We start from the raw sequence: 27799 nt of genomic DNA on the forward strand, positions 1-27799 counted from the left end.
TTTAAAGGCTGCTGTGATACTCTGTTCTAGTGTCTGTCTTTGTTTCATTTCAAGCTGGATACTTTTAGGCAAAGTGTGAATCTATCATCCAAGTGTGAACAAGAGATGAAAATTTCTTGATGCATCATTAATTTTCAGTGCCTTGTGTTCAAGACGGTTCATAATCCACATGCACTGCCTGGGCTTGTCAGATGATCACAACCATTATTTTAACTCAGGAGCATCCTTTTCAGAACCACTCTTAGTCCATGTTGTCTCGAGTGTTAAATGATGAAAGTTGTATATTGATGGTGCTTTTCACTACAATCATAACACCTGTTATAACTGTAATGTGGACGTTAGTTCATTGCAAGCACATCCTCTGACCACATCAGTCACGTGTGATCTGGCCACGTCTAACATTAATTCTTTGCACTCTATCTAAGCCACCGGGATGCATATTCCACACATTATCGATCTATAACTTACTCCATCCTTTTCCATCCAATCAATGTCATGCAAATGCACAAAAACACCTACAAGGAACTTGATGTTTTACTGTACATTGTTTTAAGTTGGAAAATTACCATATGCTTTGATTTTATTTCTGTTACTCATGCAGGCTTGCACTACAATGAATTTTGTCTATTTATGTTGTGCTGCAGAACTATTTTTGACCATTGCTGCTCCACAGTTGGGAACACTGAGCATATCAAAATTCAGAGCTGTTTCATCCATATTGTCAATCTGACCCCTTAGTGAATGCTTGCATTTTTATTGCTTCTGATGAACCACTGGAAACCAATGTTTTTGTCATCGAAGCCTTTTTGCTCAATCTTGATCTTTTGTTGCAATATTACCTGCTTTAGTTTATAAAACAGCTTCATCAACAAGCTGTTGGTCTGAAATATGTATTTCAGATTGCTGCAAAAAAAAATGCTGGATTGAGAGTTTGATTTGGCACACTTACCTGCATATGTTGTATATATATTTTCCATTTTTGATGAGGATGTATCCAGTCTGATGATTTTTGACACATCCTTCTCAACATCAGTACAGTGGCTGCTCCCTGTTAGCATGGTGCATTTGGACCTGGGAATCTTCTTTGGAGTGGATTCTTCTTATCAGTTTTTCACCACACTGAGTTCCCTCACTGCTACACAATTATTGTTTGAGTTTACAAATATTACGACTATTAGCTTGACAGCATCTTTGTACTCCATTCATTTGGTTGGAGGACAGATTTCTATTTGTCACTCACCGTGCCACATACCGTATGCTCCACCAACAACAAAACAGAAATTGCTGGAAAAGCTCAGCAGGTCTGGCAGCATGTGTGGAGAGAAATCAGAGTTAACGTTTCAGGTCCAGTGGCCCTTTTTCAGAACTGGCGTTTTAACAGCAATTTCTGTTTTTGTTTCTGATTTCCGGTTCTTTTGATTTTTTAGCAGTATGCCCCACGTGAGTGTACCTTAAAACTCACACGTTTTTTTCGCAAAACACCATGTTGTTTGCTTGGACACACAAGCTGACGAACTTGAGCCCAACTATTAAAGTAAATGTAACATTTTGTATCCAAAAAGGGAGTTAGGCTTATAAATAGTGATATGCAAAGGCATTTATTTTTTTTGCTTGGAAAAAGAAATGAGTTCTCACATAAGCTGAGTCAGCTTAAATACTGAGATATACACTTTTTAAAATTATGTTTCCAAACGTTTTAAAGCTTAAAATCTATACATGGAAAATGTATGCGTCGCACGCATTTTGAAAATAAACTTTAACTCTTGCGCCACAGTTGAGACTCTCACACACACAACATTGAAACTGCCTACGTGTATATTTATTATTCATGCCAAAGAGAAGTTGGAAGAGAAGGAAAAAGGAAGGAAGGATTTGATTTGATTTTTCGTCACATGTTTTGAAATACAATGCAATGTAATACCAGCTGAAATAGCTCAGTTGATTGAGCGCTAGACTGCAGATCTAAAGATCTGTGGTTTAATCCCAAATTTTGGCAAAATGTATCAGCCTTTATTTATGGAGTGACTCAGTGATTAGCAACGCTGCTTCACAACAACAGAGACCCAAGTTGATTCCACCCTTGGGTGACTGTCTGGGTGGAGTTTACACATTCTCCTTGTGTCTGCGTGAATTTCCTTTAGGTGCTCCGGTTTCCTCAAACAGTCCAAAAGATGTGCAGGTTAGGTGGATTGGCCATGCTAAATTGCCCATGTCCAGGGCTGTGTAAAATTATGTGGATTATCTGTGGGAAATAGGGGGGGGGGGTGAGTCTGGGTGGGATGCTTTTCAGAGAGTTTGTGTGGCCTGTTTCCACACTGTAGGGATTCTATTCTCATATTTCTATTGTTTCGCATGCTAACCAGACAAATCATAACTTACTTAACAACATCAGGGTAATTGAACAAAATGTAGAATATTGTGTTCCAGCTACAGAGAAGGTGCAGAGAAAGATCAACTCTAATATGCGAGAGAGTCATTCATAAGCTTCGTAACAGTAGGGAAGTAGCTGTAGAAAAAAGGGCAAGAAAGAATGGAAGGAACAGAAAGACAAGAATGCAAAGAAACCACAACAGAATTAACATGAAATCATTGACTAATTACATTTTCAAAATCTATTTTGCCTATTACAAAAATAGTTTCCTTGTAGGATGTGACAGAAAGTATACATATTTCGAAAAGCTGCAGAATCGATCAGTACTGAGGAATCAGCTACTTTAGTTGAATAAGATTGAGTAGAATTAATATGAATAGACCATGAAAGGGAACTAAAATAATGATGGAGAGAAAATGCATTATCTTTTAAAATCCAGCTCTCAGAAATCGTAAAAATATTCACTCAACACTTAACGTACAGATTTACATTTCAGAGGTGCACTTACAGATCACAATGCCATCACATCCTAATCCATTTAGAAAGCGTAGACAGCCCAGAGAGAGAGAGAGAGGGACTGGCTGAAATGCCAATCAAACAATAGACTTTCACTGACCAACACAGATTCAATCAATCAATTGACTTCAGCTCCTGGCAGTAATCTGCTTATAGATTGAGCAGCTGACAGGGCTGTAGGTGGGATATGGAACAAATCAAAGCAAATCATTTTGTGTCAATACAGAAAGTTGCAAAGAATATCTGAAGGACTTCAACTGAACTAAATACATTCAAGTGAATGTAATATTTTTAGTGCTCATTCTTACTGAATGAATTGCAGAAAATTGTTACCATTTATCTGACGGTATTAATAAAAGCTGTTATAAATCTGGAATAAATCACAATTTAGCACTCAATGTTTCATTATTTTAAAACCTTGAATTTGATTTGCTGTCTGCAGTGCTATTTCGGCTGAATGCCCAATTTTACGTGGAGTAAAATATAAACATATAATGAAGTGCATTAGGAATATGAAGAACATAATTCTTCACCTTTAGCCAGAACTGAACTTGTTTGTCCAGCTTACTGTATATACATATGTAACTTCTACATGGTTACAAAATGTACAGTTACACAACAATCCCTTTAATCTTCTATGAATTCCTTTCTTGAATACAATACTATTCTGATTGTCATTTAAGGCTATTTGGATGAAAACAGACTCCAGAAACAAGTAAAACCAAACCATGAAATGTTTGTGAATAGTGTTGAAAGATAATCTTGACTGATAAAATGTTGTCAGGTTCCAACTTGCAAGATTAGGAAAAATGTTTTTATTTAAATAAGCACCAATTAAGCAATGATATCTAGAGGAATTTGAAGTAAGTTTTATCCAAAGAGCTGCACCTACATCTTTCTGGCTTTGTTGTGCTGAACTGCTGAAAGAAGCATTGATTTTTCAAGGGTCAGAAGTAGTGAATGGTTTTGAAATGGAGGTGAACACTGCCACCTCTTGATTTAAAACTGGGAAGTTGTGTCTAATTTGAACACATCATGATGCAAATAGAAAGAGACCAAGGAGAAAGTGAGCACCGCAGATGCTGGAGATCAGAGTCAAAAGGGTGGCTCTGGAAAAGCACAGCAGGTCAAGCAGCATCCGAGGAGCAGGAGAATCAATGTTTTGGACATTCCTGATGAAGGCCTAATGTCCGAAACGTCGATTCTCCTGCTCCCCGGATGCTGCCTGACCTGCTGTGCTTTTCCAGCACCACACTTTTCTACCGAGATAGAAATAGAGCACATATTGACAAGGAAATTGGTACATGCAAGTAGCTTAGCAAACCTGCAAATTCTATGAGAAAAATAAACCTTTGACAAACAAACTTTCCACTGCAGAATGCGCATTCATTGAAGTGATCCATTTGGAACACGAGTTTCTGCCTTTGATTGAATCCAATGCAATAAAACAGACAATCTCCCATGACCTTTCCTATCTATCCTGTCTCTTTCCTGTGTTCCTTTCCTAAGTATTTTTCTATGCTTAGCTTTCCCTGTACGCCTTCCTACTGTGGGCAGCAAAAGACAAAAACTTGTAGGCTTTGGTGTTTGGTCAAATTACAGACAACTGCAATTGCAACTCACTCAGTACAGAAAAAGGGTATCAGGGACAAGGAAGATATGTAGAAGAGCGACAACTATTTAGTTTGCGATGTTTTATCATTATTGCTGCATTATCTTGGGGCAAGATACAAAAATCCTTCAATAGGCGGTTGCCTATAGGGGGCAGGGTGGGTCATATTTTCAAAACATGTTGTTCAGGGCCTGGGTCACTCGTGTTCCAAATTTGGCTTTCCTTTCATTCCTGAAACAAAGCCTAGGATAAACCATGTACTCTGTTGAAAGACACAAGCAACAAAGGAAGCTTATCTGCTACTGTTTTTTTGAGGAATTTGTTTATGTTTAATTGCAAGTAGAGCAATCAGCTCCTTTTTCCAGCAGCCACACTGTATTTAAAGCATAAAACAGAGGCTCTCAACCTTTTCAGTATCAAGGAACACTTCAATGAAGCAAACAATACCATGGCACACCAATACTTTCAGCTGAATTGATTGCTCATAACTCTACATTTACTTGCACTGATGAAGATTCACTAGGAATGGAGATACTGAGTGAGAGGTGAGGCTCCCCTCAGCCTCCTCACTCTCTATCTGCTAAGCATCTAGCCACCTCTCACAACACTTGCCCATTTGCAGTGGTTCCCATTTCTTTATCCCTCATACTTATTTATGTAGCTTCCCCTTAAATGCATTTATGCCCTCCGGGTCGCAAGATTCCAAGTTCAAGCCCCACTCTGGCCAGAGACTCTAGTGTAATAATGGGGGTGTGCATCACTATCTTTTGGTTGGGATGTTAAGCTAAGATCCCAATTGCATACGGAAGTGGGTGTTAAAGATTTCATGGCACTGGTTTAAAGAACACGGGAATTATCTCTGGTGCCCTGGCCAAAATTTATCCCTCAATCAATATCACAAAAACAGGTTTTCTGGTCTTTACCACATTGCTGCTTGCTGAGTTCAAGGTAGCTGCTGCATTTCCTACATTACAACAGCGTCTATACTTCAAAAGGTACTTCATTGATTGTAAAAGGATTTGGAATGTCAGGTGCTCATGAAAAACATGTAATACAAGCCTCTCATTTGTTTCTATTCACCTCAACTACTCCTTGTGAAAGCATCCGGCTCACTAGTTCCTGAATTGCTTATTGGATTTATTAGCTTTCAGTTACCACTAATTACTTTGGCTTAAGTGTGCCTGCAATCTGAAGCCAGGACCCAGAGTATTGTTACCTCCTGAATTGGATCCCTATAAATTTCTAAGTACAAATGGGGTTAACCAGACAGTCAAGTCAATAAATCACGGTGACCCCTTCTCAGCTCCTTCCCTAAAGGCACTGCGAATAGTGCTGAAGCCATAATAAACTTCACTTTAGCTGCTGTTCTCCATTTGTAGCTGGACTGTAGATGCCTGGAAGGTGTTTGACTGAAAAGCACATCGCTTCCAGATCAAATCCACCAGATGTGCATAAGCATCAAAAGAATTCAAATTGGTCAATTTCTCCCTCTTGCTGCATTGGTGCCATGCTTGATAAGTTACCTCAGAGCTTGGCTTTTTCAATTTTTTAACGAAAGAAACTGAGACCAGTAAAACTCTGTCATAAAACTGAACAACCTGAACCGTGATAAACCCAGCTTTGGTCTGTGGCCTGTATTTTGCTCATCAATTTCAGTTTCAATTCCATCAAATACATTCCACTCAAAGGCATTAAATCTGCATGACTTAAAACCAGCAACATAAACATAAAAAACTAGACCATGAATACCTGAAAAGGATCTGAACTGGATTTTCATCTAAAGTGCAATTTGTCTTGAGGATTTACAGGTCACATGAGTTATTCTCCAAAATAAATGCAAACCTACAAGGTGCATTGTAGTCTGAAGAGCTGTCAAATTAAATCAACTATTTCCAGCATTGTCATGATAGTTTCTGTAGACTGAGTTCACTGCTGATCACATCATTTTGTGAAGCCTTGGGAGCAGGGAAGCTAATGAATCTGATTTGACATCAATAGCCTTTTGAATTGTAGTAACTGTCTGGAAGGTGAAAAGGAAGCAGGCATTTTATTCAGGATGGAACAGAAAGCCAAACATTAAAAAGCTACACTGTCAGCTTTTGTGTAGCTGCCAGCTGTCAGGCAGGAATCATTGAGGGGTGAGTAGGAGGAGTTATATGTTTCCTTCTGTAAGGAATTAAATTATTAAAAATGTATGTGCAGATACATGGTATGGGCAAGGCAAAACACATTTTCTTACATGGAACGTATAACAGCACAGTACACGAAAAGGACCTTTGGCACAACATGTCTGTGCTGACCATGATCCATTCCAAACTAGTCACATCTGCCTGCATTTGGTTAGAATCCTTTTATTATCTGCCTGTTTATGTGTCTGTCTATAGTCTCTTAAATATTGGCATCATATCTGCTTCTACCATCTCCCCTGGCAGCTTGTCCCAGGCACACAGAACCCTCTGTAAGAAAGACCTGCCTTACACATCTCCTTTAAACTTTTCCCCTCTCACATTATGCCCCCTCGTATTTGACATTTCCACTCTAGGAAAAAGTTTCTGACTATCCATGCCTCTCATAATTTTATATGATTATATCAGGTCGCCCCTCAGCTTCTGATGCTCTAGCGAAAACTATCCAAGTCCGTCCAATCTAACCTAATAGCTAATACTCCAATTCAGGCAACATTCTGGTAAACCTCTTTCCCACCCTGTCCAAAGTCTCCACATCTTTCTTAAAGTGTGGTGACCAGACTGCACACAATACTCCATATGTGGCTTAACTACAGTTTCAATCTACAGTTGCTGTATGGCTGATGAACTTTTATACTCATTGTCCTGACTGGTAAAGGCAAGCATACTATATTCCTTCTTTACCACTTTTGTTGCCCCTTTCAGGGAAGCATGGACTTGCACCCCAAGATCTCTCTGTATATTAATATACAGAAGGTTCCTCCCTTGTACTGTACATTTTCTTCTTGCATTTGACTTCCCAAATTACATCACCTCACACTTGTCCATATTAAATTCCATCTGCCATTTCTCCACCCAGCTTTCCAACTGCTATATGCTTTAATAACCTACCTTACAATCCCCAACTCTACTAATCAGACCACCTACATTTTCATCCAAATCATTAATACATATTACAAATAATGGAGGTCCCAGCACTGATCCTTGTGAAATGTCACTGGTCAGACCTCAAGTCAGAAAGACACCTCTTCGCAGCCACTGTCCGTCTACTACACCCAAGCCACTTTTGTGTCCAATTTACACTTAACAACCACATGACTTAATCTTCTGGATCAGATAACAAGGAGAGACCTTGTCAAATGCTTTAGTAATGTCCATGTAGACAACATCCACTGCGCTATGCACATCAATCATCTTCGTCACTTCCTCAAAAAACTCAATCAAATTTGTAAGACAAGAGCTCCCTCGCATAAAGCCATGCTGACTATCCCTAACAAGCCGACTGTTTTCCGAATGCAAGGAAGTCCTGTCTCTAAGGATCTTCTCCAATGGTTTCCTTACCAGCTATAATTTCCTGGATCATGCCTGTTGCCTTTCTTAATTAAAGGAACAGCAATGGATATTCTCCAGTCTTCAGTGACCTCACCTGTGACTGAAGAGTATACAAAGACCCCTATCAGGGTCCCAGCAATCTCTTCTCTTGCGTCCCTTAGTATCCTGGGACAAATCCTATCAGGCCCTGGGGATTTAGCTATCTTAATGTTTTTCAAGACAACCGACACCTTCTTCATATCAACATGCCCCAGAATATCAATATACCCCTCCCTAATCTGACCATCATCCATGTCCCTGTCCTTGGTGAATACTGATTCAAAAGGCCCTCACCCACTTCCTTTTGCTCCACACATTAATTCCTTTTGTTGTCCTTGAGTGGACCTACCCTTTCCCTTGTTATCCTCTTGCTACTAATGTAGATATAAAATGCCTTGGGATTATCCTCAATCCTACTTGCCAAGGACATCTCACAGTCCCTTTTAGCTTTCCTAAGTTCTTGTTTAAGTATTTTTTCCTGCTTTCTTTACAATCCTGAACACTTCTGAAGAAGGGTCATTGGATTCAAAATGTTAATTCTGCTTTCTCTCCACAGATGCTGCCAGACCCACTCAGTTTACCCAACAATTTCAGATTTCCAGCAGCCACTGTTCTTGATTTTATCACAGGTCCTGGTATCAAGACTGAAAGTGGGAAGGAATTGGCCAGCTACATAATTGCCCTGCAGCCAGACAATTATGTAGCCAGGCTGCCAGTTAACAAATGGCATACAGAGAGGTCAATCTGTGAGACTGTGTTTCTTCTACTCAAGTGGCATTACCACTATGGCATTTATGCAGCATGCACCTGTAATGTTAGAACCTCCACCAACATCCCCTTCCAGGCGTTGTTTAGTATTCCATCCTCCCTGGCACACCATACTGATTCACTCAATGTGTAGTGGAGGTCCTCAACAGCAAGCATCTGTTTCCTTGCTGCTTTCTTTAAACAAGTGAGTCTCTGAAACCCCATGGTTCTCATGTACCATGAGCAAAATTGAAAAACCCCCAAAAACTATTTTTGATCAACCTGTTCAGATAGGTTATGACACACCTCTGGAGGAGGTGGGACTTCAACTAAGGTCTAAACTACCATCGATTGGCCAATTCACTGCTTCAATTACCTTCCTGCTTGATCCATGTGCAATGTACGCTTTCCATTAGGAAGGTTTTGTAACAATGCGAAAATATCAGAATTTCCTCTCCTGATGCTGTCTCCCATCTCCTCACCTCCCATTTTCAAAACAGGCTGTGATTCCAAAAAAAGTGCACAATGCACTAACATCTAAATTCTTAGTTTCTACAAAATTGCTCCTGTTTTGCATGTACCATTTTCTACCCAATATTCACTTACTAGAAATTTCACAGACAACAGGAAAGGTCAAAAGAGTCATTCCATCACTTACCACAGCTGCAGAGATATCCAGACCCAGGGATCCCCAACTAAGGATTAGAGTCAGGACTCCACTGATGATCATTCTGCAAAAAACAAAATATAAACATAATGAATTTCAAACAGAACAATGACATTACTGGGAATTTAATGATAGATAAAGCTCTTAGACACAGTAGGACACGTAATATCAATTGAGGTCAGATTCCATATGTTTAACGTTGCAACATAATTGAAGAAAATATTTTATCCTGCATAATTTTTTTTTACTTTTGCAGGATTTTATCTTAGAATTAAAATGTTCAAAACACAGGGTAGCCATTCATCCCTTACTCCTATGCTGGTTCACTACATTACACTACTTTCATTCTCATGATCTTCCCCCGTGAATTTATAAGCATTTATTCCTGTTCAATAATGTAATGTTGTTCTGCATGTTGCAGAGCACACTATTTTCGAGGGGTTCTTTTGCATATTATTTTGGTAGTTTATAAAAATATTCCTTTAGACATTGGTTCGACCACTTCTGGAATGCTGCATTCAATCTGGTCTCCCTGCTTTTAGAAAGATGTTGTTAAACTTGAAACGTTGCTGAAGTGATTTACAAGGATGTTGCCAGGGTTGGAGGATTTGAGCAAGAGCGATACTGAATATGCTGGGGCTATTTTCCCTTGAGTGTTAAAAGGCTGAAGGGTGACCTTATAAAGGTTTATAAAATCATGAAGGGCATGGATAGGATGAATAGCCAAGATCTTTTTTCCAGGTCAGTAGAGTTGAAAATGAGAGAGCATAGGTTTAAGGTCAGATGGGAAAGATTTAAAAGGGACTGAAGGGACAACGTTTTCATGCAAAGTGGTTTGTATGTGGAAGGAGCTGCCACAGGAAGTGGTGGAGGCTGGTGCAATTACAACATTTAAAAGGCACCTGGATGGAGACACAAATAGGAAGGGTTTAGAGGGATATGGACCAAATGCTGGCAAATGGGACTAGAATAATTTCGGATATCTGTCAAACCGACAGCTGTTGGAAGCACACCTTAATATTTGAATTTTCCACAATCTTTTGCCTAGCTTAGACAATACAGAAGCTGTTTCCAAGTGTCCTATAAACTAAAATCCATTGTTTATCCATTGTTTTGGAGCAGCATTAAAGTGTAATAAGTTTTACATAGATCAAAGAAGAGTCAGGTTTTCCAAAGAAAACATATCAGAAGAGCCTTTCTGTCACTGTTAATTGTCAGCTTTAATTTAGCAATTAATACTGACGCATCAGCAATAAGTAGCACAACTGGGTTTAAAAAATTTCTGATAAAGCCGTTTATTAATTTAATATTTCATCCCAAGGTATTGCTCAGTACTCCTATTTTCTGAAATGAGCACAGCAAAACTAAATTCTCTGGTCTTTTAGGTGCCTTAGCATAACCTCTGCAATTCCCACACTCTAGTTGTATGTAAGGCAGCATTGCCATGGCAAAGTGCAGCTGAACTTCATGTATGCATGAAAGAAAAACTCTATTGTTGAAAGGCTTGTATGTGTTGGCTAGGACACTCAGTACCAAAGCAGCAGGGAATGAAGGCTTAGTTTGTCACTGCTTACCTCACTATGCCACTAAGCTCACAAATTCAGTTGGTTTGTTTGTCATGCACTTAAGGAGCTTTTACCCTGAGCTGTAATAAACTCCAGCTTGGAAAGCAGCACAATACGAACCTCCCAGTTGCATTATCTCCCTCCATTAACTTTTTTCATCAAGCATCACTCAAAAGTGCTGACTGGCACGATGGAGATGCATTTTCATTACACATTCTCAGGTCCAGGTTTTCATATTAGCATTTGCATTTATTCCAGTAAAATGCGATAATTAACATGATGCAACATGTTATTAATATATCATTCATATAAATATTAATCAATGACATCAGTGACTAAACCAGATCAAAGCATTCAGAATACCAGAAGTGGGGACTAAGTCAGTTAATACTTCACAAAATCCCATAAAAATAGATCAGGTGAAGGAGGCAGCTTCCATATCCAAACATAGACAGAGAGTGAGCTGGGCTTTTGCCAAAATCTGCATTATAGTGAGGTGAAAGCATTGTAAGTAGTCTGTCAGAACAGTATACAGCTCAAATCTAGGTTCCTTGCTTGAACCGAAGGCTGCAGAGTGTGTAAAGTTTAATGACACAGAATGAAAGAAATAGAATGGTAAAAATTATGCTTCCCAATTAATTATGATTTCTCTTAAACCAATGAATAAATAATATACTTAGGATTAGAAAGCTTTACACAAATAATGTTTTAAGATGTGCTGGAAAGCATTAGGCTGCTACATGATCAGGTGCTGATTCCCCTGTGAAAATGGTGAAACACATTAGCCAGCTGAACCCTATCACACAAGACAACATTCTTTCAACATCTGTGCATCGTGTCGACAGTAATGGAATAGTATTTTAACACTTGAGCTGTTTTGCAGCAGCTATAACTTATAACTGCGTAATTTGATGCTAGTTTCATCCTATATTTACTTATCCAATTCCATAGGACATAAGAGATAGAAATCGGCCATTCTGTCCAACAATGTCATGTTTTATCCTCCACTTTCTATCTTTCCTCATCTGAACCTACAATGATAACCATTGGCTCCCTTCCCCCTCTAATGCTTGCCTAGTTTCCCATTAAATGCATCTTTACTATTCACTTCAATCATTCCCCAGAGGGTGATGAATATCTGAAACTTGAAACCGCAAGGGAACAAGTTTCTTTACATTTCCTTTTGGATTTCTTGGTGATATGGACTTTCATTGTGTCCTCTCAAAATTTGTCTTAATTTTAAAGACCTCCATGAGGTCACCACACAGCCGCCTTTTTATAAGAGAAAAGTGTCACAGATTGTCAATCCATTCCTGATATAGCCACACATTTCTGGCCTGGGTAAATCGTCTCTGCACTTGTTTTAAATCCTTTTCCTACTGCCAAGACGAGTACTCCATGTCTGGTCAAACCAGGGTTTGACACAGGCACTTGGTTAATTTTTTTTATATGGATTGGCTAACTATGTGAACTGTTGTATCATGTTGGCATTAGATCTTCGAAAATCCTTTTCTTCCTCTGTCCCATTTAAATTCACACCTTCCAAATGATAATTTTCCCTTTTGAAATCCATACCAACTATTCATTGCTACATTTTATGTTTCCAGATGTTCTTCTATTTTACCGGTTAGCGAAGAGACAATTATTTTTCTTATCACTGATATTAAACTGACTGGTTTATAATTCCTAGTAGCGAATTATATCTCTTCTGTCGCCCTGTTTAAAGATGAGCACTGCATTAGCTTCAAGCACTACCCCTTTTCTAGATGAATTATTAAATACAGGCATTGATTTATTTAATTCATAAGTTAAACATTGTTTACCCTGGAAAACCAATTTAGTCAACTCTGAGCTTTTATGCTGTGTTGAAATTGATAAATATCAATGACAAACTATAATTTTTTTATTTTGAAAATAGTAAGTGAATTCAAACTTCCAAAGGCCTAAATGGGAAGGAGAGGAATGGGATTGACTGGATTGCTCTAAAGGCAATTAGTGTAGACATGATGGGCCAAATGGTTGTCTTGTGCCCAATAAATGATCACTTTTTTCGAATATCTGAGCTCACTTCTGAATGACCAGGAAGGATGTGTTTGCTCAAAAGACACATTGCATATTTTTGGGCCACACATTGATGGTGAGCTTCTTGAACTGTTGCAGCTGGATGTAAAGACATAGCTTGTTGAATTTGCCATGCTCATCATGAATACCTCCAATTTCAGATTTGATCATATCTACTTTAGGTCAAGGAAAATCTTTGTTTTTTTTTAGCAAAATTTCAAAGTCGGCCAAAATCATTGGGAATAGTCAGTTATGAGTCTGCTTTATACTTTACATTGATATTCGATCTTCTCAAATAGACATTGTAGACATGGAAATGATACCTATGAAAGGTTTCAAGTGCCTATCCTGAGAAGTCATTCGGAAATGTAACATGGATAATGCTAATGTCCCAGATGTCATACCTGTTCTAAGTCGTTAGCTTATCGTGTGTGGACTGTACCACACTATGCCAGTTTCCTGAGTACATCCTTTGTAAGGTAAGTAAAGGGATGATATTGGTACTTGCTCGAGTGTCTATCTCAGCATGTAGTGCATGTTGTTAGTTCCTTTTGGAGAATTAGACAGAGATAAAGGACTCTGTTTTCTGACCGCATCCATGTGGTGTGTCAAATTGATCATGTGCTTTCTGACTGCTGTCTGTAAGCTGTAACATTGTAGTTACCTCTTGGAATTGGTAATTTGCTTGCTTACCATAGAGAATTCTTGTGCTCTTTGGTTTTCTCTGAGCAATTGGACTTCTTGCACACTTTAGCCAAATGTCCTCTTTTGGAACAAACCTTGCATGTCACAAAATACTATTCATTGCTTTTACAGGGGAGATAATCTTCATCCCTGACAAGATTTGATTGTTTTATTGATCTTGTTGACACATGCAGTCGTCATTGCAGAGTCAAGTACATGCAGAGACTGCTGTCCTGCAAATGTTTCCTCAATCTTGTGTCCTTCATCCATTGATGCAGTGTACCAATGGTGCCATCTCAAGGTTTGCCCAGGACTGCCTTTCAGAAAGACCTGATAGGTATAGAGGCAATGGTCAATTCCATCAGCCTTTCAGCTAATTTCGCTTTGGTGAAATCACATCCTGTCGCTTTACCTTGACATCTGCCTCTGAAATGGTTTCATTGCTTCACTATGTTGTTGGTGGCATGCTGCAAACTCAAACCTGTGTGTCCTGAAGTTGGGTTGATTTTAAACTGATCTTCCAAAGATAGGAAAATTTTGTCAGGATCTTTATGTTCATCACTAGAAATACCATAAGTTTTTATTCTTCTCAAACCTTTGTTTCCCTGAGTAATAAGAAGACTGGCTGTTTGTCTTTCCAAACAGCATATTGATCCATGGAGAGAAGATTCATTCTTTCTTTTAATCAATGAAATTCTGACAACGTCATTAGAGTGATAATCCATGTTCAGATATTTGCTTTGCGTTGTCTCTGTGTTATTTGGTGCTGCTTTAGAGATTGCTGCTTTCTTTCTTTTAACATTTTCTGCTTTTAACAAAAGTAGTTGCTCAATGCCTTTATATTTGGTACATGCACCAAAAGAAAATCAGTTTTTCTGCTTTGGTCCTATTTCTCAGGAAAAATACAACTCTGCACAATGATTACTGTCTTAACAATGGGTAGAAGGATTTTTTTCTAGTTTTGAGCTGTACTTCATTTTTAAAATCGCTTTGCCAAATTGGAGCAGTCCTGGGCCTCTTACAGAAACTGTAGTGCTTTTTAAATTGGACACTGCATGACCTCCCTTTTTACTCCCCTGCGACACTGTACCCACCATTGTTTCTCCATTTTGGTTGCTGTCTTTTAGTATAGTTGTAGCCTTTAGTCCTGGTTGTTACAGGTGAAATTCAGCTCTGAATTCTGGTAGATAATAGGTGGCAGTTAAGAAAAGAACTTGCCACAACTGATATTGCTGCCAACTTGCCGTGGCTAGCTTCTAACACATGCTTCCTATCACCAGCTTCCAGTGCCCACTTGCTGCTGACCTGACTTGTGGTTTTCTGCATTTTAGCCCATGAAACATATACTGCAGAGACTAAGGCTTTTATTGAGATAGGCAGTTGGGGGTCTGTTAACAACTAACTACACACACTGAGATAATAACTCAGTTTTGATAGTCTGGGTTATATGATTACTTAAATGATGATTACAATATATACTTAATTGATTGGCTGACTGACTTGGTGATTATCTGGGACAGTAGCTTCTGAGACCTGTTCAATAATTCAATAATAATCATTCAAGACCTAGAACAACTTGATCTTTAAAGTTATTTTTAAAGAGTGAAACATAAAGAGAGGGCAAGAGATGAGTGTAAAGAGAAATTTCAGTCTGCATTACACTTGTTGCAGTAGAATCAAAGCTTATTAATGCAGTTGAATGATTGGGTAGAACAGTGGCAAAGTGGTTAGCACTACCTCACAGCACCAGGGATCTGGGTTCAATTCCAGCCTCAGACGACCCTCTGTGTGGAGTTTGCACATAATCTCCGTGTCTGTGTGAGTTTCCACCAGCGTGCTCTGGTTTCCTCTTGGAGTTCAATGATGTGCAGTTTATGTGGATTGTCCATGGCAAATTGCCCCACAGCATTCAGGGATGTGCAGGCTAGGTGCATTAACCATGGGAAATGCAGAGTGACAGGGACAGGGTTGGGGGCTGGGTCTGGGAGGGACGCTCTTTGGAGGGTTGGTGCAGACTCAATGGGCTAAACATCCTCTTTCCACACTGTAGGGATTTTATGACTTAATGCTGGTCTCCTTGTTTTAGGATGCTAAGAGCTGAATTCTATTGGACAAACAAACTGCAGAAGGATACAGATTGGTTCTCAAGACGTCTATCAACTGTTTCAGCACAATGCACATCTTTTTGCAAACTTCTTCAGCTTCTATTATTTTCAATGTAGGTGTTACAAATATAAACTAGAATACAAACTTCAAAATAATTTATAGTGTGCAGCACGTGGCAAAGCTTTTCTGTTAAATAAATTATTAACAAGAACACTGGCAATTAGATTTTATAGCAGTAGCAGAAATCAGGTCAGAAAATCAATAGTTATTCCACTGAGTGAAAATAATAACCCTTTTACTGGTAAACAGAGTATAGGGAGAGACTGCTTTTCTGAGCCACTCCTCTAACAGCACGGAAATGTTTTTTTTAATTGCTCAAATTCCTAACCAAATATTTCAGTTTCATTACAGGATGTGTGCGAAGGAAGCCAACTAGTTCACTCACCAACACAAGTCTCAAGATTTAATCTAACATTGCATCAATACAACATTTCCACCAATGTCTGGCACAGGGTTGTCATCAATTAACAGTGTTCTTTTCAACAAAAGTAGAGATAAAATCAGCTTGTATCTCATGTGATCGTCAAGCAGGTTTAAGCTACCTCTTAAAAATCCTGCTGAAGGTAACATACTCAAAACATGACCAGCTTTAAATTTCCACTATTTTCCGTTTTCAATTCAGAGATCCTGCAGCTCTTCTCTGGGAACATACCAAATTGATTATAGCTAGAAAATATATGAAATATGCAAGCATTTGTGAAAGCAAGTTCCAACTCGGATGGCATAGGCCACAACTGAAGGTAAATGAAAGAAGATTTATATCTAAAGGAAAACAGGTCAACTGTTTCCAAGACATCACTTCCACTTTAAAAGTTTACAGGTGTGTCAAATAGAAATTAACACCCTCTTTCTGTTCTGAGTAAACTTGTCACAGTTATACCCATCGAGAGGGCTGCCCTCTCATAACTGGTGATGGTATAACCTAAGGGTCAATATACCTCAGGAGAGGGGAGAGGTTGAGAAGGAGAGTCCTTCAGCTGTGCTGTTGGTATCAACTCTGTATCACAAACCAGCCATCCAACCAACTGAGCTAGTGGACTCCCTGCTCTAAATACAACACTAAAAGTTGATGATAATAGATACATTTGGTGAAGTGAACTGAAATGGTGCTTCCAACATGTAGTCTTACTCTGGATGGATGTGCAGGACATGCACACCCATCATTGACTACAATTAATTATCACTATAGCTCCTTCCTTGCATTTACACAATATTTCACTTTTAATCTCTCATGGCAACAGGTGTGAGGATATGAAGAACTGAATGGCAATTAATGTCATAGAATAGCATGGGGTAATTCAGGAATAAAAATCTTACACAAACTACTGCATATAAATTTCTCCTTGCCAGATAGTTTTCATTTTAAAATCATTTTTACACAGCTGAATTAAAATTAGGCCCATTGTGCCTAATCCTAGCAATTTGAAGGAGGGGCCTCATTCTGCATACTTTCCTAAATGAACATTGTAGATTAGATCTCATTGATGATAAAGTCATTTGATAGGGCTGATGGGACTTATTATATGGTTAAGTGCCATGAAACTGGTACTTAACTTGAAGGTCAATTGTATTGATCCACTGTCCCAATAAAATTGGCAAATTAGCAGCATCTAGAACTCAAACCTAAACTTTACTTGGGTGAGATTGTTTCCTGAAAATATATCATGCAGAGTATTTCAGCAAAAAGGGACAGTGATTCAACATACCTTTCTTGAATCTTCTCAATTGCTCAAGTTAAAATATCATCAAGAGTTCACAGTTATGATCCTACAGACACCAGTAAAATTGACGAAGATTACAAATGAGGGAAAAGGGGAGCTTGTAGCTTCTCTATCCTTGAAATGCAGGCACCAAAAAGAAACCATCAGTATTAATCTGCTTCAAAGCTGACAAAAAAATACTTTATGTATAAGTTATCATTTGTTGAAAGTTTATGTTTCTTACTATGTATTGTTCTACAAAGATTATGCATTCTATGATACAAAGCCAATGCGATACTCACATTGTGAGAAGCCACCTGGATCGTTTAGCCAGACCTAAGAATGCTGCCAGACAAACAACCAGATCAATAATGAGGAGCAGAAGATATGCCATCCACCTGAAATGACAGTTACATTAAGGAAGTTATATGCATGAAGGTAAAGTGCTTCAAATGAAGCTCTTTAAAAATATGAGCCAACAGTAACCTTTTAAAATTCTAAAAATTATGAGGGACAGGTTATATGTTTGTTAGATTATTAATTCATTCAAGTATTACTAATTAATCTTTTTAAATATTAAGGAGACAGGAAGAATTCTATACCATATGATTTAATTTGGCAAGGTGGGCAGACAGATAAGTTCTCAAGCTAATACAAAAGATAATAAAGTCCAATAATACAGCATTCCCTGTGTACAATGCTGGAATGTTAGCTGTGAAGTCTTAGCTTGAGGTTTGAATCAAAAACTTTCATAGAGGATGAAGTGATACCCACAAAACCTAAACTTTATTTGGCAGTAGAATTACATTGATAATAATGAGCCATGTTTTTTTTAAATTCATTCACAGGATGTGGACATCACTGGCCAGGCTCATATTCATTACCCATTCCTAAATGCCCAGAGAGAAGTCAGGGCAGATGAGAGCAACCACATTGCTATGGATCTGGAGTTACATATAGGCTAGACAAGGTAAAGATGACAGTTTCCTTCCCTACAGGGAAACCAGATGGGTCTTTCCTGACAATTGACAACAGCTTTACAGTCATTACACTAATTCCAGACTTTTAAAATTAAATCCAAATATAACCAATTGCCATGGTGGGATTTGAACTTGGTTTCCCAGTTTTGGGTGCAGTGTCTCTTCTTAAACTCAGAACATTAGATCTGAGGAAGGGTAACTGGACCCAAAATGTTAACTGCTTTCTCTCCACAGATGCTGTCAGATCTGCTGAGTGTTTCCAGTACTGCCCGTTTTTGTTTCTGACTTGCAGCATCTGCACTTCTTTGGTTTTTGTTCCACACCTCCGGTGGCTAAGATGCCACAGACAAAATGTACACAAGCACATTCAAATAAGTTGTTAGTGGATTTAAACTGATGACTAAATCCAACTGGAATTTAGCATGAACAATGCAGCCTGTGATTTCAGAAGTTAAGGGATTGCATCCCATGGCATGTTGTTAAAAAATGCAACACAAGAGCTGCAGCAACAGCATTTACTTCAATCAAAAATACCAGAGATACCACAAAGTCTTACTTCCCTTTCGGCTCTCAGAACCTCAGCTGCAAATTGATCATACAGTTATCTGTAATAACTTTCCAAATTCAGAGAAGACAAACTCTGAATAGAGATTTGTCAACAGGAAGTGGTTTGCATTGATTCGAACAGGTTGGTTAGAAAATATCAATATTCTAATAAAGGGAGTTTGTTTCAATTAAAGGAACTAAATGGATTAATGACCCAAATTAATTGAGCAATATCCGATAAAGTCATATGGGTACCCATTAATTCTCCTTGTAAAACAAACTAGTTAGTGCCATTCTTCCATTCTATCCCGTAATTCTAACTTTATTTTCCTCAAATACCCATCTCCTTCAAGAGTTTTCTTTACTATCACCATCTCACAGACAATGGATTCCATGTCAGCACCATTGTGTAAACAAGGTCTTTCTCCCATCTCCCCTGCAATGTGTCCACAAGTACCTGCACCAGTATCTAAAGGCACTTTTTTTTTGTCTACCATATCTAAATCCATTCAAATACTTTTAAGTCAGTCTTTAACAAGACTGTTCTAAAGACTGTTCAAGACTATATTCTAAAAGAATATACTTTCTGAAACTTCAACAGTTTACTCCAGAGTACTTAGATACAGAGGAACCTGATTATCTGAAGAACATGGGTGGGGAGTATTTTGTTCAGTTAATCGACTTCCGGATAATCGAATGCCAGATAACAGAGTCATAGAGTTATAGAGATGTACAGCACGGAAACAGACCCTTTAGTTCAATCCGTCCATGCCGATCAGATATCTAAACCCTATCTAGTTCCACCTGCCAGCGCCCAGCCCATATCTCTCCAAACCCTTCCTATTCATATACTCATCCAAATGCCTCTTAAATGTTGCAATTGCACCAGCCTCCATCACTTCCTCTGGCTGCTCATTCCATACATGTACCACACTCTGCGTGAAAAAGATGCCCCTTAGGTCTCTTTTATATATTTCCCCTCTCACTCTAACCTATGGCCTCTAGTTCTGGACTCTCTGATCCCATCCATGTCCCTCATAATTTTGTAAACCTCTATAAGGTCACCATCAGCCTCCGACGCTCCACGGAAAACAGCCCCGGCCTGTTCAGCCTCTCGTTATAGCTCAAATCCTCCAACCCTTGCAACATCCTTGTAAATCTTTTCTGAACCCTTTCAAGTTTCACAACATCTTTCCGAAAGGAGGGAGACCTGAATTGCACACAATATTCCAATAGTGGCCTAACCAATGTCCTGTACAGCCGCAACATGACCTCCCAACTCCTGTATTCAATACTTTGATCGATAAAGGAAACCATATCAAACGCCTTCTTCACTATCCTATCTACCTGCGACTCCACTTTCAAGTCTCTTTGTTCAGCAGCACTCCCTAGGACATTACCATTAAGTTATATAAGTCCTGCTAAGATTTGCTTTCCCAAAATGCAACACCTTGTGTTTATCTGAATCTGCCACTTCTCAGCCCATTGGCCCATCTGATCAAGATCCTGTTATAATCTGAGGTAACCTTCTTCGCTGTCAACTACACCTCCAATTTTGGTGTCATCTGCAAACTTACTAACTATACCACTTATGGCTCACATCCAAATCACATAGTTTAGCCAAGCATCAGAGCCTTGCAGTCTTGGCGGATAATTGAATGCCAGATAATGAAATTTCCTCTGTCATGATTGAATGAATACTTCAGAAAGACAAAAACTGTAAACTTATGGTATTCCTCCCCAGGGTAGGACATTGTAAAGCAAATCCTGCTCTTCCTGGAGCTGTCGCAAACATTAAAGATTTTATAAAAGGACACAAAATTCCCCAATTTATTTTTATTTTAGTGATATGTTGACAAAAGCATGGGCCAGGCTACTACATTTAACAAGAATTGCTATTTATTAAAAAAAATTCTAGTTAAGGTCAACAATTATGACTGTTGGCATATAGTTCCCACTACACAGTCAAACAGAAAGAAACATTGAAATGGTGTTATGGGCAGAGGATTAGACCGAGAAGGCAGTCCAATGGTGCCTGTCCACTGGGTCCACTAAAATGATCTTTTGGTTTGTCAAGACTTGCCACTCCTCGATCTTCCTTCTCCAGATACTTCCCCTTGTTTGCAGGAGGTACGTGGTAATTGGTTCACATGTATTAAGTCTTTGATTTATTGATTAAGAGCCACAATTTACAGTGACTGATGAGGGGAAACAAACTGCCTTTCTTCACCCTTGAGGTGTTTCCTTTTGATGCACAAAAAAGGTCAGTGCCTTCCAGTCCAATGACTTCTGACACAAACATTCACAGTCACAATCTGTTCAATGGCATGCAGAAGGCCTTTATCGTCAACAACCAATCATTATTTCCCATACCAATTAGCTGTTTGTAGCCAAATCACAATTCATTCATATTCCTCCAACTTATCTGCAACTAGATTTCCCCCATTACTTGAGCAAACAGCTGTGTAAACAACACTTAAATTGAGTATAAGATCATTTATTTTTTTACAAGTGTAGCAACCCTTTCCATAATCCTTAGTCTTGAAACAGTCCTTTTCCCATTTCTAACCATCATCAAATATGTAGTAAAATTAAAACTTCAGTCTTTACACATACGGAAATGAGCAGGGGAATTGGACAGTTGATAGCTCTTTCAAAGATTTGGCACAAATACAATGGGCTGTTGCTCTCTTTGCATCCTGTAAAATCCCGTGCCTCCACAAAGTAATGAAGAAAAAGCTGCTGCCCAACTGTAATGATATTCTGCTCATCAAACTGGTCCATCTCGCTTACAAGTACCTACACGCTCTCTCCACATTAATCTCAGCTTGTATTGAGGAAGGTGGCTCAAATTTGTGCATAATTGATTGAAGCGCTTAATCAAAATTAATTAAAATCCCACAAGTTCTAAGAATAGGCTGATAAAATCCCATTACTAAAGCTTGAGATAACATTTTACTGGAGAGAGAGCACACAAATGTCTGGTTGTTTGACTCCGATGCATTATCTGGCCAATTGTCAGATGAATTGATAGAGTCAAATATTGTCAACATTACTCAATAATGAGAACATGTTTGTTATACATCCTAACCACAGTAATACACACTTCAGTGTTTAGACACATAAAACAAGGAAAGAAATCCAAAGCTTCAAGACTTCTTGATGCAGTCGTCTCATGCCAACGAGAAAAACACAAGTCAGCTTCTCCAGAATTACAGAGAGAAGACTTTAAATGCATGGGAAACTAGAAATTCCAAATAAACTGCAGCATTAGCAATGGAAAAAGGATACATTTTAAATTCCTACCCTAACTGACCCAAAATGACAAGATGATTTTTGAATTTAAAAAAGAGAAAAACAGCTATGCAGTAATTGAATATCTGTGCAATGATCATTTGACCCCAGTCTTTGCTACTTATTTTATTCAGACCACATCTAAAACTTTTAAACTATACTAAGGAACTGGCTACTTGTAAAATTTTAATATTCCTCAGCTGTAAGGACAATGATTAAATAAATATTAAAAATACAATCCTGACTATAGAAGAAGCCTTTTAATATGAACACACTGAGATTATCAGGATGACAAAATCTCTTCACAACACACAGAAAATACAGCCAACCCTCCCTTCAAAGGCTTTTCTTTTCCCCACGGGCATCATCATCCCACTGTTTCCTGCTTTATCAGATGGTTAGGCCCCAGGATGCTGTTAACCATCCTCAATTACTTCATGATCAGTCGGCAAAACATTATAACAACGTTCAGGCCTTCAGATTCTGTAATTTATTCTCCAAATCCTCCCTTTCTGGAAACTACTAGACCCAATGGCCTGCATGCAAAGGGATAGTTTCACAACTCTGGGGTTTGAGCTAATGTTGCAATGAAGCCACTCAAGTGCAATTGAACAACTTTGACAAGCAACAAAAATCACCTGACTCATTCCCGAAAAGGAGTCACACTGCAGTCTTTCTCGTTATTTATTATGTTGTTTACATGTATCCAGTTCCCCTCTCACTGTAGCAACTATATGGGCCAAAGGTTGTGCAACATATTGTTGTTTGTGTAAATATAATTATTGTTCGTGCGGCAGTTGAACGGCAAGAACACATTTGCATTAAATTTCCTCTTGGTGTTAATTCTCCTCGACCTGAGCTTTTCACAGGTTGGCTCCAAATTGCCTATAGAGCATTACTTCTGCTCTAATAATCTCATTGAGATTTGAACAAAATTGAAAGGTCATCTGAACAAAAGTGCTGGGATCCACTGATACTAGCTTAGCATGATTCCAACTAGAATACCAATTCACTGGATTTCTAATCAATCACTTGACATGACATAAACACAAGGAAAGTAATGTTCCATGTTTGGAGAATGTGGCAGCACTTAAATATACATGTGAACTGAAAATAATTTGATTGTCTCAATACCAGCATTACGTCTCCTTGATAGCAAATTTAACACAAAAAACTATCCCACTAACCTGCACTAAACCTTCAGAACAAATTTTCACAGCAGCTTTCCAATAAAATGAATATAGTATTTTTCAGCTCACATGTAAAATGCCAAAGCTTGTAAAGCATGTCCATTGTTTCCAATAGCCAAAGGGGAGAAAAGTAGTTAGATGACACAAGCGCTCAGATTTTGCATTCAAAGCAAATAAAGAGTTCTTGCTGCTGATCTCAAAGATATCCAGATGGGTCTAGTTATGTGTGTTGTTATTTTACCCTTTCCTGACAGCAGTTCCAATTTGGCACTGAGTTATGCAGCTATGATGTCAGTGGACAGGACTATGATTACAATATTCACACCCAGCAAAATAGGATGTTCAAAATACTTATTGACCTCCAGATTTTTAATTTAAATTTTCAGATGGTGAAAAAAATGATTGGATGAAGACAAAAGCTAAAATAATCAAAGATAAACAAATGTTTAAGATAAATACCTAAATAGATAATCAGTTTAATTATGAACTTGGTAGAGTGGTAAACCCCAATTACATATCATTCAACAAGGTGCAATATTTTCAATGGTTTTCACAGAAAGACCTACAGTGTAAGGCGGGCATTCTTTTGATTTCTATTGATTGCAGTATGGGTTACCTCAACTGTACATCCTCTGGAGAAGCATGGAATAACTAACAGCATTGTTTGGGTATCCACCTTACTCTACTGGCTGTGTTTTTATTGTCAGCATAAAATCAGTGCCAATCTCCGGCCTTCCCTCCACAGCTTGCTACATTTATTCAGAATTGTTGGAAAGGTAAACAAAGGAACAACGTGGTAAAGATGATTTTCTCAGTTCGCTCAGGTGAAAGGTAAACACTGATTGTTTGAGCCATGTGGTCTGCTTGAGCAAGATATCCTATGTAAGTTGGAGAGATCAACTCCCTAAATTCACATCTACCCAACCCCTATTTTTTTCCAACACAACTATTACACAATAAAATTCAAGCTAAGACAAAATGACTTTAGCAAAACTGGCAGGTTTCTTTATAAATCTATAATCATGATCATCAGTTTGTTAACAAATTCCACATATCCCAAACCAACTCTTTGTTATATCCAAAACTCCAATTATATTTGATCTAGTTGGAACTTCCTCCTCCTCTGGAGGCTTGCATATCTCCCCACCCCTCCACATGGACGTCCAAGGTTATAAGTAGATTTTTTTTTAGATTTAGATTTTGATTAGATTACAGTGTGGAAACAGGCCCTTCGGCCCAACAAGTCCACACCGACTCGCCGAAGCGTAACCCACCCATACCCCTACATTTACCCCTTACCTAACACTGCGGGCAATTTAGCATGACCAATTCACCTGACCTGCACATCTTTGGACTGTGGGAGGAAACCAGAGCATCCGGAGGAAACCCACGCAGACACGGGGAGAATGTGCAAACTCCACACAGTCAGTCGCCTGAGGCGGGAATTGAACCCGGGTCTCCGGCGCTGTGAGGCAGCAGTGCTAACCACTGTGCCACCGTGCCGCCCACGAAGTAATACTGAGGATTTGTTACACATCACCAAGAACAGACTGGGGCAAAATACATTTGGAGATTATTTTGCAGTAGATTATTTGATGAAGTAATCTCAGGACCTTTAAGGTATAGCTCAACAATTGATCACTAAGCCAACTTTGAGAGAGTCTACACCAGAAAATATCCCAAGATAGTACTTGGACTCAATGAGGATTCATCAGATATTTATGCAGTGCAAGTTATGTAGACAGTATGTTACGCTAATTCCAAAATGATCCATTTTAGATTTACACCTTGTTTTTCACATTTTCCAAAAAGTGGCAAGGCACCTGTTACTCCTGGTCTCACCACTCCCTATCATCCCAGGTGCCATCCGATCTTCTCTCCGAAGACTGTGCTTCATTCCCACTCTTGACTAAACCACACTGCTTTGTCTTTCTCGGTGTGGTATGTGTTCATCGTCACATTCCATTTCCAAATAAAAGCCTTAGGGCTAATGCTTGCTCAGTCACACTGCACCTTCACAGAGTCTGTCTGTCTGCCACATCAGCATCTCAATGTGTTTACGTAGTTTAAATAATGTTCTTTTTAACCTGGCTACTTCCTTGAACAAGAATAAACAGAAAAAGAAACTTAAATGACTATTGTTTGTGACGTTAACTAAAACTCTCGACTACACTCTAATTACAGCTGGGACTTTATGTGGATTTACAGGTCAGCTCCCTATCACCTTACTGCCAATTAGCACAGAACACAAACTCAAATTCCATAGATACACCTCACTTCTCTCAGATTCAGTCCACTGGGTATGGCTGAAGGACAATAGTTAAAAGGTAACTCTATTCTACGTCTTATGTTATTCTCTCATTCAGCATAGAATGCTGAGGGAACAAAACCTCTAAGGGTTTTACATTCAGCCTTAATGTTAAATGGACAATGTTGCTCAGCAGCCCATTAAATACCTTGTCCATTCTATCAACCCCGTACCCTTCCCTACTCAAAGTCTCACTATCCACTTAGTCTTCAACAACTATACATTCCCTACCCACAGAGCAGAAACTTACATGTCAATATCAAACCTTGACTTTCTCCCACTCCACCCAACTAAAAGTAGTGATAAAATAACAGGGAAACCAATGGTAATCCAAACATCCAAATGTTTATTCGAAAAAATGCAAAAATATTTACATTTTCATTAAAAAAATGTTTACTCCAGAAACTGCAGCCAGAGCTGTAAAAATAACAAAAATGTGGAAGGATACACCCCCTACCACCCCCAAGACCCCGAACTCTGCTTTTAATTACGCTTTCTCTCAGTGCCTTTCCTACACTATGAATGTATGCAATAACATAATTTCCCCTTCCCAAACCAGTTTCTGACACTTCCCAATACACCTTGATGGATTCCAAACTAATGCCAATGTTTACCATGAGGTACCCATTCTGACTTCCACTGTTAGCATTCCCCTTATATGTACACACAATTTAAATATACACCATCATCGATTAAAACTTTGGAAATTGCTCACTGTGTGCCATGTAATCCCATACAGACCATATTTTAGATTTACAACAGGGAGGGCAGAGGGGAAATGGAATAAAATCAAATTCTATGTGATAGTCAAGGCCAGTTGAAGGTAAGAAGTCAATGTTGGAGAGGAAATGGTTACCTGATGCTTTCTAGGGAATGTAGCTCCAGAAGGTATTGTTTAATGTAGGCAATATACTGGGGTTACATTGACCAAAAACTGAACTGGACTAGCCATATAAATACTGTGGCTATAGGAGAAGGTGAGGGGCTCAGAATCCTGTAGCAAGTAACTTACCTCCTGACCCCCCCCCCCCTCAAAGTATATTAACCATCCAGAAGGCTCAAGTCAGGAAGTGTGCTGGAATACTCCTCACTTGCTGCATGAGTCAGCTCCAATAACATTCAAGAAAGCTGAATCCATTCAGGATGAAGCAACCTACTTGATTGCCACCATATCCACAATCATTCACTCCCTGCACCATTGAAGCAGTGTATACCAGCTACAGGATACACTGCAGAAATTCACTTCCTTAGACAGCACTTTCCAAAACGATGCCCACTACTGTCATGGAAACTACATAGGAATACCATCAGCTGCCCACTCCTCTCCAAGCCACTCACCATTCTGACTTGAAAATATATTTCCATTCCTTCACTGTTACTTAGCCAAAATGGAAGGCAGCTCACCACTACCTTCTCAATAGTAATTAGAGACAGGCAACAAATACAGACCAAGTCAGCCACACCAATATCCCATGTAGGAAAATATATGGATTGTATAAGCTTTGTGAGCCTGACTGATGATCTCATATTTGTTGCTACTGTAATCATTAGTCCCTTCAGAATTGTTCACAAAGTGCTGCCAAACTGCAGAATGATATTGAACGTTAGTCAATATCTTCTGAGTTTTGAAAGCACATTGTGACGATATATGTCTGATGAGGCTGTCTGATCTGTGCGTGACAAAAACCTTTGATTGCATGTCTTTTTTCACAATTCTCAAGTTCTGTATTATCAAGTGACAATCAGTACATTGTGTCCACAGAAATATTTAACTCATGAAGGTGTCATTATGAGAGATTTATTCCCCCAAAGTAAAGCTAATTTCAAAACCAAAA

General features: G+C 38.8%; 1 protein-coding gene across 2 annotated transcripts in view; it reads right to left on the reverse strand.

Moving 5' to 3' along the window:
* Positions 1-27799, reverse strand: part of ttyh2 (tweety family member 2) — a 138886-nt gene that overhangs the window by 39266 nt on the left and 71821 nt on the right. For both annotated transcript variants that reach the window (XM_043714741.1, XM_043714740.1), the window contains exons 5-6: positions 17949-18044; positions 9462-9534 (exon numbers count right to left, since the gene is read on the reverse strand). In XM_043714741.1, the coding sequence (XP_043570676.1) occupies positions 9462-9534; positions 17949-18044 (169 nt within the window). The remainder of the gene's footprint in view (positions 1-9461; positions 9535-17948; positions 18045-27799) is intronic.

Source organism: Chiloscyllium plagiosum, chromosome 24 (assembly GCF_004010195.1).
Source record: "Chiloscyllium plagiosum isolate BGI_BamShark_2017 chromosome 24, ASM401019v2, whole genome shotgun sequence".
Taxonomy (NCBI): domain Eukaryota; kingdom Metazoa; phylum Chordata; class Chondrichthyes; order Orectolobiformes; family Hemiscylliidae; genus Chiloscyllium; species Chiloscyllium plagiosum.